This window comes from Pan troglodytes, chromosome 2 (genome assembly GCF_028858775.2).
Source record: "Pan troglodytes isolate AG18354 chromosome 2, NHGRI_mPanTro3-v2.0_pri, whole genome shotgun sequence".
Taxonomy (NCBI): Eukaryota; Metazoa; Chordata; class Mammalia; order Primates; family Hominidae; genus Pan; species Pan troglodytes.
The window spans coordinates 71,434,267-71,448,573 of NC_086015.1; the positions used below are offsets into that span (position 1 = coordinate 71,434,267).

General features: G+C 37.4%; 1 protein-coding gene across 14 annotated transcripts in view; it reads right to left on the bottom strand.

Annotated features, from left to right (window-relative positions):
• The window catches only part of SUCLG2 (succinate-CoA ligase GDP-forming subunit beta), a 426,327-nt gene that overhangs the window by 244,126 nt on the left and 167,894 nt on the right, over positions 1-14,307 (bottom strand). For all 14 annotated transcript variants that reach the window (XR_010155641.1, XR_010155638.1, XR_010155640.1 and 11 more), the window contains exon 9: positions 13,977-14,119. Coding sequence is in view for 10 of the 14 variants with exons in the window: in XM_063806902.1 (XP_063662972.1) it covers positions 13,977-14,119 (143 nt within the window). In the remaining 4 variants the exon portion in view is untranslated. The remainder of the gene's footprint in view (positions 1-13,976; positions 14,120-14,307) is intronic.

The following is a 14,307-nucleotide window of genomic DNA, read 5'->3' on the forward strand; positions in this document are numbered from 1 at the left end:
ACTTGACACATAGTAGGTGCTCAAGAAATAATTGTTGGCAGGGCATGGTGGCTCACGCCTGTAATCCCAGCACTTTGTGAGGCCGAGGCAGGCGGACCACCTGAGGTCAGGAGTTTGAGACCAGCCTGGCCAACAAGGCGAAGCCCTGTGTCTACTAAAAAATACAAAAATTAGCTGGGCATGGTGGCACTCTCCCGTAGTCCCAGCTACTCAGAAGGCTGAGGCAGGAGAATCCCTTGAACCTGGGAGGTGGAGGTTGCAGTGAGCCAAGATCATGCCACTGCACTCCAGCCTGAGTGACACAGTGAGACTATCTCAATAAGAAGGAAGGAAGGAAGGAAGGAAGGAAGGAAGGAAGGAAGGAAGGAAGGAAGAGAGGGAGGGAGGGAAGGAAGAAAGAATTGTTGATTGCAGGCTGGATGCAGAAATACCAAGCTGTAACCACTAGAAGAGAAATATAGTATGCTGATGGGGCTTCACTTTCCGTCCTATACCTTATTTAAGGTATTTCACACTGTAGGATAAATTGGTGCAACTTTCAATTGGTAGTGCCTTTAAGGAAGTACCTGTATAGAAAAACTGAATCAAAGAATTTGTTCTTTCAGTATAAGTTCTCTTCATGTTTCTATACTTTTGTATTTTTTACTTTAGCTTCATTCACCCTTCTCATTTGAATACCAAATATCTATTCTTTGGAATTTGGTCAGCACTGTCAGCATTTGGATTAACTATTTGGTCGTTCAGCTTAATGGAGAAGAAGGCTCCACTCATGAAATGCAACTACTGATCACAGGTTATAAAACACAGAAAATATCAGAAATCATCTAAATATGAGGTGATTTTGGTGTTTTCTCTCACACCTGCTACCCAAATGCCAACACTCTTGGATCATAATGACACACGGAAGATTCTAAGTCACTTTTGTCTCCCTCTCAGAGAAATGTGCTACTTGGGATTAATGAGCAAGTGAAACCTGGAAGGTCAAGGGTTAAAGCTCCAAATGGGTTTTCTACTTGCTGTTTACGATCTTCAGGCCTTTCAGTATTAGAGCAGACACCTAAATGTTTGCTCAAAAACTTTCTATTGAGTTCTAATTGAGAAAAAAGGATGTGTCCAGAATACTTAGAGATAACAATTAATGAAAAAACCCACAGATAAGCTGGAAGAAAAATAATTAACTCGGATTTGTACCAGATGGCCCTTGGGAATGCTAATATGTGTGTTTGCAGTGCTCCATTTCAGAAGACCTCAAAGGTGGAAATGAAGCATTCTCAGGAGAGGTTCCTGGGTATGCAGATGAAATATCCATTGATATTCAGAAAGGACCTCTAATTGCAAGAGAGTTGCCACCCAAATTAGGGTAAAGTTGCTGCGTAAACTATTTAAGTGGACAAAACTTAAAAAAAAAATCTGTAATAAAGCAAGCAACATTGCTCAGAACACTTTGGTAGGTCAAGACAAGAGAAAGGAGGACAACTCTGAGGGGCAGATTCTTTCATTGACAGCATTCAAGTCATTACCCACAAACTCCAACTCCAAATCATGGAACGGCGATGACATTTCTTTCTCTAAGGTCAACTATCAGAGAGGTCTGCTTGGACAAATCTATAAGAAATAACAAACACCTGGCATTTTCAAGCCCCCTTTCATTTTTATATTTCAAACTAGCAGACAGCACCAGCAGATATATTACATAATTTTCTTTTACTAGTTACTCACCAGCGTAAACGATATTCTATCCTCTTTAAAATGGCACCTCCAGTGAACAAGATGAGATGTATTTCACTCACTGCTTTATCCTCAGTGCCTATAAGAATGCCTGGCAGGGATGACACTTAATATATTCTTGTTTGGCTGATGTTTCTAAATGGCTTTTAATCCAGTTTAGTCATTCTGTGGTCTGAGGAACTAGTAACTGATTTCACAAAGGGGTCTTTGCAGAGCTGCCCCCTGACATGCTGGAGAACACCCCCCTACTCAAGTCATTCTTGCTGTGGAATGAATCTTGAGCTCATGGTTGACACCCTGACTTGTACCTATGGCTGAGTTCCTGGCTTTGTTATCTGCCTGGTACTTGAGTCTCCCTAGAACCAAGCTTTGGCTTACAGGAGGCTTGCCATGAATGGAGTTTGGCCCTTGCACTAGTGTGGGATTGGTGGCACTGGCTATTTGTTAAAAGAATTACCTATATGTTGTTTGGGAATTGCCTCCCTCTGTGTGTGCTCTGGCTATCTTCTAACATGCTGCTTTCAGGTAAGGCCCCTCCCTACTGCCACAATCCTTCCTGTACAACCAACCATTTCCTGTACTCATTGCCTCTGGCTGCTGGATGGAACCTCATCCCACTCTCTGCAAAGAGTCCTTCCTTCCAATGCTTGCCTGACTCTGGTGAACAAGTCTAGTCCTAGAGTATGGCCCCCACCAGACTGCCCCATTGTATTACAGTCTTGCCAGACACATGGCATTGGCATCTAGCCTGGAAACGGAATCGTTTCAGAAGGGCAACTCATTGACTTATTACGCTTTTCTTCCTGGCTGAGAATATTCAGCTAGATGACTTATATGGAAATAAAAAAACAGGCTGACAATATGAGTTTGTTCTAAAAAGATATTTTTGGGGCATCTACCATGTTCTATGTACCATTACAGGGGCTACAGATAATGAAGTATACAATAGTTGCATAAAACAAAAACCTTGAATGGGGAGAAAATTCAGGAAAGCTCTATACCTTGGGTATTTTTAAAGAATATGGAGCAAAAAGCAACAAGAAATGTGGGGATGGGGAAGGGGGCAAACAAACTATAATATTTCTGAGCAATTTTACAGAATTTTTAAAAAGAAGTGAATAAATAAAGAGATTATTCAGCGGTGAGGGCTGTAAATTGTAAATATCACATGAAAAAGAAAAAGGAGATAGTCACAAATTATCCCCAAGGATACATCTGATGATGGTTATAAAGATTAAAAAGACGCTTAATTTAGAAGTTCACCTGGAGTATGTTGCTCCTTTACAAAGACAGAAAGTTTGGTGGGAATGCACAGAGAAATCAGTGGAATCTTAAGAGGTTTTTGGTAAAATAAATCATTTGAGGATTCTAGCAAGAAAGAGAATGGAAAAATAAAGGTGAGTTCATTTTCTGACCAGTACCAAGTCTCATTCTTGATGCCTCCTAACCTCACTGACCTGAATATACCAGGAAGACATTGAACAGGAAGATATTAAACTGAAAAACTCGGAAGGTGCATTCAGCCACCTCTGGAATTCTTAGGTAGTTTAGCATCCCAGCAACTTAGAGGGACTGTGTCAAATATTAATAAATGACTTGCCGTTAATTCTGAGATAATTAAAACTAACTCAAATTAGAAGTCCACAGAGGTAGTAATTGTATAAAATACATAAAAAATATGTAGCTTGGTCCTGAATTATGTTAATTTTCCTTTTTTATTGTTATAAAACTGTTATGTACCCCCAAAGCTTTTCTTTTTCTTTCCTAAGTCTTATGGCTTACTGTGAAACAAAGCTCTTCATACTTGTTACTATTATATTTGATTTCTGACTGTATAATTCCCTGCTTTAAGCAAATCTGGTTTACAAAGTTCCACATGCTTTTTGAAAGATATTTTATATGTTAGGCTTCTTTAAATAAATATCTAAATTAAAAGGTCCATTATTTAATACTGCTAGGAAAATGATGATCAGGAAGACTAACAACATGAGAAGATGTTCATCAGGCAATGACACATAATGCTGGAAGAAAATTTTTTAAAATTATAATAGTGGTTGTATTACAGGAATACAATTAGGAAATTTTTTAAAATATCACACTTTTAGTAGGAAATGTAAATTCGTAAAGGTGAAACAGCGATCATTATTTAATATTAAAAAACTTCCAAAAACATAAAGTGAAAATAACCTAAACTTGTAAGGAAAGCATTCTTAACTGAAACGTTGAAAAACTAAAATTTCCTCAAACTTTAATCATTCCATAGCTATAAAGGCAGTATGTCTAAAAAGCCATTACTGGCATATTCTAAAGGTTCTCATAATCAAATCCTTCCTTTAGGGGAACAAGTAAACTATGATAAGAAAAGTTTTTTACTTTACATTTAGACTGGGGGTTTCTGATTGTCCTTTCTTTAAGTGTCTCAGCTTGGCGTTGTGGCTCATGTCTGTAATCCCAGCACTTTGGGAGGCTAAGAGGCAGATCGCTTGAGCCCAGGAGTTTGAGACCAGGCAGGGCAACAAACCCTGTCTCTACAAAACAAAATTCAATTAGCCAGGTGCAGTGTCATGCACCTGTAGTCCTAGCAACTCAGGAGGCTGAGGTAGGAGGATCTCTTGAGCCCAGGAGGCCGAGGCTGCAGTGAGCTGTGATCACACCACTACACTCCAGCCTGGGTGACCGAATGAGACCCTGTGAAAAAAGACAGTCAAGAAAGAAGAAAGAAAAAGAAAGAAGAAGGAAAGAAAGAGAAAGAAAAGGTGTCTCTATCATATAATCTACGAAAAGCTGCTCATAATTATCCAAAACACTACCCAGGCAATTCTCATTATCCATAGTAGTTATGGTCTATACAGTCACTAAAACCACTGAATTAGCAAATACTCAACCATTGTTCTTAGCGGAAATACACAGTTACATTTTTATGAGCCTCTAGTCACAATATTTTCATAAGCAGATCAATTCCTAACTTTGTTTTAAGTATGCTTCTGTTTAAGGACACCTTATTTAATATATATTGTTGCTTCTCATGGCCAACAGCACTATTAACTCATACCGAATGAAGCTTATCTAGCACCTGTATGCTCTCTGTAGGGTACATCCCAGGCTTCTGACACTTAGGAATGCTAGAAAGCATTCAACACTATGCTTGGGGGCCAACAGTGAAACCATACACACAAAAAAGGACAAAAATGCAAAAAACATGGCCATAAATAGACTGCAAAAGGACACGTTTTACAGTATGAAAGCTGAAACAAGAAGGCAGAGGATTGCCTTTTTGATCTCATTTGGGAACATGTGCATTGGGTGACTAAAATTTTTCACCACTCTGCACATTGCCTTGAATGACCTTGAAAGTGCTGTGGAATTACAAATGACTTTTGGAGTACAAATTAATTTTAGCACACAGGCGAATTTCCAAATACAGAACAAGCAAATAATGATCAACTATACCAAGAATACTAAGAGAAAACAATGTAGATTAGATTACAGTGAAATTCCTCCAACACTCTAAAAGCATTCCTTGGAAATAAAAAGAATATTATTAATAACTAGAGGAACATGCCACTTGTGATCCTAATATTCATCTTGCTTTAAACAGACCAGGAGAACTGTTTCCTTTGTGGGAGGGGTGGGGGGAATACCATTTTTGACTTGAAATTGTACCATGGTATGTTGATTCATGAAATCACAAATTTTAAAACTCTAAAAACAAGTTTCATGGGAAACTAAGTAAATCATAGTAAAAGACACTAACATGCATGAGGTGATCTCAATATACTCTACACAATAGTATTTCAAGTGTACATACTTTATTATAGTGAGACATCAAAATTTATATAAACAAATTTAAAGACAAGAGTCAAGATGTGGGAAAAACATGACTGATGACATAAATAAAACTGCCCATTCCCTTGATCTCAAACACACACATACACACACACACAAACACAAACACAGAGTCCTGTGTTCTAAATCACTGTGAGAATTATGTAATAATGGAAAACTAGACAAAAAAAATGAAAAGGCAAGTCATAAAGAAGCATTACAAATGCTGAATAGAAGAAAAAGAATTTAAAAATGCTACCTCTCCTGTTGGTAAAGAATTACAGCAATGATAGCCAAGACATGGGAAAATAAATGGGCACTCAACTCACTGATGTTAGCCCTCTACAAGTCCTTCAACTATTACTGAGGTAATTCAGCAATGCATGTGAAAACCTTAAAATGTGCATACATTTTGACCCTTACACTTCTAGGAATTTATCTTATATGAATAATCCCAGCTTTATGTAAAGTTATGAGAACAAGGAGGTTCATGGCATTATTTTAAATTTGAAACACCCTGAATATCAAATAACAGAGCACTAGGTTAAGTAAACTTGTATATCCATACAAGTAAATACCATTCAGCCACTGAAAATGTTATAGAGAACTGTACTAGGACAGGCAAAACACATAAAAAAATGAAAGAAAGCAGACTATATAATATTGTCAATTATATGATATAAGTCTAGTTTTGTCAAAACTAGTGTGTGTATATATATATATTTTAAAAAGGTATATATAAATATATCTGTGTAATCTATTTTATAATTTTCTCTTTTGTTTGTCCTTATTTTAATAATTAGGAAAAGGGACTACTATTTATAAAATACCCTAAAATAAAGACAAAAGACTATTTAGCAAACTACTAAGTCGAGCCAATTTCTTAGGCAAGCCCATATGGACATGTTGCTCGTTTAGGAATGAGACCATCTTTCCTAATTCCTAGTTCTCTGACAGTGGGTGGGGCAGCATGGAAGGAGGAAAAAAAGGATTCACAGTATCTGCAGTCTCCTGAATCCATGGGGCACATCCCACCAGACTACATCTCACCTCTGCTATATAGGAAAGGAATCAGAGACCTTCACAGTCCAAAGGATTTCAGCCTTGTTCTTCTGAATGATTTTCCTAAGTTCACTACCCACACCTAATGATGCCTTTACCAGGCTTTATCTGAATTTTAAAGTAACATCTCAAAAATACTAATAGTACAACTTTCAGATGCCCTGCCACATAAGATTATTCTTAAGATGCAGAGATTCTTGACATTATTCCCGACCATTATTGATTGTCTTGCTGAGAAATGCACTGTTTTCTAATTGTTGCATTCAACGCTTCATTTTCTCTATGCAATAACATTAAGGAAAACAACAACCCTAACTCTTCTAATAATTATATATTTTTCCAAACTATATGGCATTATACTTTGATTCATGGTCCATTTCACTTTAACACTCTACAAAGGCATCTACACAGAGGACTCATAATCAATTCCAGAGCTTGCTGGGACTAACGACAAAATTTACTAAGCCCCAAATCTGTTAAATTATTCAAGTCGCTTACCATAAAACAAAGTAGGGTGCATTAAAACCTGGATTTTGAAGACAGAGTAAAGAGTAAAAATCTTATTTTTGGCTTGTTTCTGAGGGTATGTCAGTGAGGAGCATGCAAATAGATTTTGAGTGTTCTATTAGGGATGGTTTGAAAATGTGGTAGCTAGCAGATACACCGATCATGTGGAAGACACAAAACCAAATGCAGTCACCAGGACCCACTTATTACTGAGAAGTATTGGCAGGTAAAATGGAACAAATGTGAGGTGGGCAAGGAGGGCCAGATATTCTTGGAAATTTTAATTAACTAGACATCAGGAAAATATATGCAAAACTCAACATTTATGAATTCCTCACACTGGGAAAACTACTGCCAGGGGAAAAAAGAAAAGGGCCCAGAGTGGTAGACGGTTTTCCATCCTCTAGCTTATGCAGAGTGACTTCCCTAAATAAGGAGCTATTCTAAGTGGAAGTGGAGACTAAATGACCAGCTGACCAACACAAAATTAATCATTCTCCACAGACTAGACTATCAGGTCGACTACCACTAGAAAGAAGGGCTGCCTGGAATTTTAATCTTTTCCACTCTATATGAAAAAAATACATATTTTCAAGCAAACCTGCAAGAATAGAAATGCAGGTAGTCATTTCAAAAATAATGCTTGTGTTGTATAAAGTATTGAGCACTATATTCGAAAATAAATTCCTACAAGAGTTCTATTTCCCTACAAAGAAAACAGTCGCTTGCAGATAAGATATTTCAGCAAATACATGTGGTGTGTAATGAAATGGGTTTTGCTTTGTTACAATAAATTAAAATGGACACCAGACCTGAAGAATCTCTGAGCAGACAAAGCCAGTTAGGCCTCATAAGTGATCTTAACTCTGCTTGATTTGCAGACATAAACAAAACTTGAGCTATTTCTTGTAAATGCCTATGTTACAGAAAAATGAAACTTAAGGCTAACCAATTGGAAGCAGAAAGTTCTAGTTATCTAACTTATGGTTACATAACTAGAACTTTCCAGGAGGATAGACCAAATAAGGCAACAGTATAACTGTAACCAATCCAGTATTTTCTTTGCTTTACTTTCGTGTTTGCCCTATAAAAGTCTTCCCTTCACGTTCTTTTGATGGAGCCCTGGAAGCACTTTTGGTTTGGAGCTGCTCAATCTGTGAATCACTGGTTATTCAAATCAACTCCTGACAATTTTACGGCACCTCAGTTTAAGTTTAAACAGCTCTGTGCCTCAGTTATAAGCATGTATCTGAAAGATAACAGGATATTCTTCTTTGTACTTAAATAAACTCTAAATGTGCAATAATTTAAAAATATGAGACAGCACAAGTGAATCCTAAAATATATTAAAACGTAAGGCATTTGCATATACCTGATTCTGAAAATATGGCATGCAGTTTTACTTCTCTGGCTTCACATTCTAAAGTTTCTGAAACATATACCATAGAGCACAAAAAGAGCTGGCCTCTTCTCAAATTTATAACAAATTATATTTTGTTCTTCTTTCAAACATGAATTTAATCCTCCCTTTATTAACTGTTTCCTTGGTTGTCTGAGTAGAGAATCATTGTAAGCTGAGTCACTTACACCTTCCATCAATTTCAAAACAACACATGAAGTAACACTGATTATCACTGAACCTGTATCAGACACCTCCCATTTCTGAGATGTGCATTTATTCTAAATCTAAGTTTTGGAAGTGATAATGGAATGAAACACTCAGAAAATATAAAAAGCTAAAGTTTTCACTATGCTTTAGAAAGGTTTGCAAGTTGGTACTTAAAACAATGCTTTAAGGTATTATTTTCATGTCTATAGATGAGGTAATACAAGTTTAAAGAGTATATTCAAATGGCTAATAAATACGTGAAAAGGTGCTCAACCTCAATAGTCATGACAGAAAGGCCATAATGAGATAATGCCTCATACTTACCTGAATGACTAAAATTGAAAAGACTAACCAGTAGCAAAAGTAAAGTAAAAGATAACAAATGCAAAAGAGTATACAGTACATGATTCCAGTGATATTAAGTTTAAAAATAGGTAAAACAAATCTGTGATACTAGAAATTACCTTTGAGGGCTGAACACAGTGGCTACTGCCTGTAACCCAAGTACTTTGGGAGGCCCAGGCGGGAGGACCCCTTGAGATCAGGAGTTTGAGACCAGCCTGCGCAACAAGGTAAAACCCCGTCTCTACTAAAAATACAAAAATTAGCCGGGCATGGTGGCACACGCCTTTAGTCCCAGCTACTCAGGAGGCTAAGTAAGAAGAAAAAAAAAAAAAAAAGAGAAAAGAAAAGAAATTACCTGTGGAGAGACAGCAGGGTAGGAAAATGATGGGGACTGCATGAGGAGGAGGCTTCCAGGATCCCTGTTATGTTTTATTTCTTTTTCTTTTACTTTTTTTTTTTTTTTCAGACGAAGTCTCGCTCTTGTCTCCCAGGCTGGAGTGCAATGGCACAATCTCGGCTCACTGCAACCTCCGCCTCCCGGGTTCAAGCAATTCTCCTGCCTCAGCCTCCCAAGTAGCTGGAATTATAGGTGCCTGCAACCACGCCTGGCTAATTTTTGTATTTTAAGTAGAGACGGGGTTTTACCATTTTGGCCAGGCTGCTCTCGAAATCCCGACCTTCTGCCCACTTCGGCCTCCCAAAGTGCTGGGATTACAGGCATGAGCCACCGCACCCAGCCATGTTCTATTTCTCGATCTGGCTGGAGGTTAGATGATTATGTTCACTTTGTAATAATTCATCAAGCTGTATACTTAAAATTTGTATACTGTTCTGTATGTAGATTATACTTTAATAAAAGTTTAATTTTAATTTTTTAAATGATACTGTCATATGAAATTATTTTCCCTCTAAATGAAAAGTGTGCGTGTGTGTCTCAATTTGTGTAATAAAACGACCCTCTGAGGTAAGTACTGCTATTATTACCACTTTATAAACGAGGATACCAAGGCACACAGAAGTTAAATAGCATGCCCAAGGTCCCACAACCAGTAACTGGTAAAGACAAGACTGGAACCCAGGCAGTCTGACATAAGAATCCCCCACTAAGAGTTCCTTCCATTCTTCAACTTGTCTTTGGTGCTTAGGTAGCACATTTCTTCCTAGATATTTCAAGGGCTTTGAAAATATGATTCAAAGTTGGATCTAAACCAGGAAGTACAATCAAATCCAATGAGGTGCCTTTACTAATGCCAATCATGTACTTTTGCTTTTCAAAACTAGGCCTCCAGAGAGCAAAAGATTTGCTTATCTTTGGCCAACAGAGTTGGGGTCATGGAGAGATTCGTGCCAAGTGTCCTTTCCTTGTATTCACTTCACAAGATGTTTCGTGTAAGTGAACACTAGGTGTTTTGTGTAAGTGAACACAACATATTCCAGATGTTACATTTGCTACACCTTTGGAATTCTAAGTTCAGAATTAAAATACAAACCAGAGTATAATTTGGAAAACAAAAACCCAAGGTTAACATTCTATATAGTGCTTTTCTTTTAAATGTCTTTAAATTCTTAACAGAAAACCACAAAACCCTACTTCTATTTCCTATTTTATACATTTTTGCTCTTTATGATTTAAAGAATACTAATGCTTAGAATTCTTTAAATCAAAATGATGAAGACCACCAGCAGAACAAACTCTATTACTTTTCTCTCATCTCAAGCTCAGCTGGAAAATAAGAGAATTATAAAATATTTAATGATACACTTCATATGAATTCAGTTCAGTAAGTGAGTTTATCTTGAAAAAGACTCTTGTTTTATTCAGCTTGGTAGAGGAACTTCATTTCATATATACGATAAAATAATAAGAAACGCATTAGTTGTAGAGATACTTGTGTTAGGTCCAAGTGAAAATCAGCATTTGGGTTAACAGTCAAGCAAAATAACTAAAATTTTCAGCTCTATGACTGACATCATGAGTGGAAATATATGTCAACCTGTAATATTTTTATTGAATGACGTGTTTACTGAACAGAATTATCTTAGACACATTGCAAATAAGCAGTTGTAAATATCAGTTGATAAAAGTTTAACAAAAACTGGTGTTCTGTAATTTTGACTTTCTGTGTATTCAACTAACTAATCCTTATATCTAACAAGACAATTGACACCTTTGAAATAATTAGCTTTGGGCTCTCAGGAACCTCTACTTTTGGGCAGGTGGACACGAAATAATTACTGCCAAAACTACAGCCAGTTTGCTTGCAAAATCACATCAACTCATCTATACTATTTTTTAGGTTCTGTTCTCTAAATTTTGTGAAACGAAGCCAGGATTGAAAATACTCATTACATTTCTATGTTTTTTAACTGGTTTTGAAATTTCAAGATTTGGAAAAAGTACTGTGAGATGAGCTGTGCATTCATTTTCCTGATATAGCATGGGAAAAATAAAATAACTCCCACATACCTTTATCTACCAAAGATGACAGTTAATCTCAAAAAAAGTTGAAATAATCCAAGCATTTGAAAATATTCCATAAAGTCAAAATTTTGGAAGAGAGTGGTTTTTTTAAAAGAAAAATGGCTCTGACAGTAATTTTTCCACTCTCCCTCCCCATCCTACAGGTTTTACAAAATTAAAATTTGAGGTGAGCCACTAAGAAAAGCTATTTCAACGAAATCCAATGATTGTCCTGGTAGATTTCATCTCTCAGTGGCTCTCTATTATCCTTTGCACAGAGTTTCAGTAGACGCTAAAAGTTCAGTATTTTATTACAATCGTCTGTCCTCTGGGTACTTTGTGGTTCAAGCAGCTTAAGGAGCTGTGTGTCTCGGTATTTACAGATTTCAATTGGTTTGGGAATCTCTGGGAGGAAAATGATTCTTCCCTTAGAAAGCAGTAGGAAGAAAGAATAAGTGAATTAATACATGATTAGAGAGCCACTGATAGGTGTTTCTACCTAACCAATGAAAACAAAGTGCTTATGTAAGTGGAAACATTGTTCTTTTTGCGAATACCTTCCTTATGGCTGGCTGCCTTTGAACTTCAATAACTTTGCTATTCCTGAACGGCACTGGAGAACTGAAGATAAGTGCTAATAATACCTTGCCGTCTGTTTTGTGAGTCAGAAGAAAAGACAAGCAAAAACATAAGGCCACCAACTATTTAAGTCATGAGGAAAACAGACAAGTGTACTACCAATATAAGACAAAATTTTATGCATGCAAAACAAAACAGGCTATTGCCAGTTTATTTATTAATGGGAAGCTTCCATATTTAGTTCAGACCACATTTCTCTTTTAAAAAAATCTGGTATTATTTTCATGTATGATTCTCTTAGTAACAATTCAGATTTCCCACATCTTCAGATATTTTAGTAACCAACTCAATATATTAGATACTCTAACAATATTGAGACAATGATTCTCAAATAAAAGTTTAGGCCAATTGTGAGGGCTCACGCCTGTAATCTCCAAGATCTGAGGGCCTGAGGTAGGAGGATCACTTGAGGTCACGAGTTTGAGACCAGCCTGAGCAACACAGCAAGACAAAAAATAAAAAAAAATTGGCCAGGCATGGTGGCATGCACCTGTAGTCCTAGCTACTCAAGAGGCTGTGCGAGGAGGATACCTTGGGCCCAGGAGATTGAGGCTACAGTGAACTATGATCACGCCACAGCACTCCGGTCTGGGTGACAGAACGAGACCCTGTCTCTAAAAAAAAAAATCAAAAAATTAAAGAAAAAGTTTTATATCAAATTGTTGTGGCATATACGTACTTCACAGGCCTGTTAAAAGAATGAAATGAAAACCATGTACATTAGACTTTCAAAATATTTTGGTCTTTCTACATAACAAGCATCTACCTAAACCATGTTATAGTCAACTGAGTATCTACAGGTGAAACAAAGCATACTGATACTTAACTTGGTTACTAAACTAGCTGATTAAATATTAATTTATTGCCCACACTGCCCCTAGCATGGGTGTGGTAGCTACATTCTAGTTAGCTACCCTCAGGTTAAAAAGATGCACATGAAGCAGCAATAGTAACTATGAAACCAGGTACAGTTATTTGCTACTTAGTACATATGTTACAAACTAATGGTCAGAGATAAAAATTAGAAAGCATACAAAAGAAGGTGGGGCCATTACTTCCCAGTGATTTTTGATCCTATAACCCTAAAATTTTCCAATATATGGTAATACCTTTAGCATCTTTATGGAAGGAATCATAGTACTCTTCCCTCTAAATCATGTAAGCATAGGACCAGTCGCTTCTGTGTAAATTACCCAAATAAAGTTCATGCCAACCAATGTTTCGACTGGCACACTGTATCTTTTTTATTTCCTTCCACCTCTCAGGACTGTACACACAACCTCTGAAATAAGATCCCAGGAGTATTTATAAGCCTTTTACCCAAAACGAGTTAAATCATCACGTATTCCAATGTGATATAAGACAGAAGTTGTGGGCTGGGCGCGGTGGCTCATGCCTGTAATTTCAGCACTTTTGGAGGCCTAGGCGGGCAGATCACGAGGTAGGGAGTTTGAGACCAGCCTGGCCAACATGAGAAACCCTGTCTCTATTAAAAATACAAAAATTAGCTGGGCGTTGTGGCTTGTGACTGTAATCCCAGCTACTCAAGAGGGTGAGGAAGAAGAATCGCTTGAACCCAGGACACGGAGGTTGCAGTGAGCCAAGATCGCGCCACTGTACTCCAGCCTGGGCAACGGAGTAAGACTCCGTCTCAAAAAAAAAAAAAAAAAGACAGAAGTTGCATCTGGGGCTGCAGAGTACACATACTGACTTATCAACTCTCACCAGGAAGAACAAGTGAGCTCTTGACGGTGAGAAATTAAAACTGGCATATAATCTCCCTACAAAAAGAAAGGTTACCTTAGGATCAGCTGTGAGCAATTTGAATGCTTGATATACTTGAGCTTCCTTTACACCACCTCCAAGATCCAAGAAGTTGGCTGGCTTCCCACCATTAAGGAAAATGATATCACAAGTAGCCATGGCGAGCCCAGCACCATTCACTGTGAAATGCAAATGGGACACAAGACAGGCTACATTTAGCAACATGAAATGGTCCATAAACATTTTCCCTCCCCCATATTGCCAAGAGAGAACTCTGTCATTGCCAGGCCAATTTATATTCTGTCTGGAATTCCATTAAACCAGATTAGTTCATAGACTTTTAGGATTAAGAATCAGGACATGTATA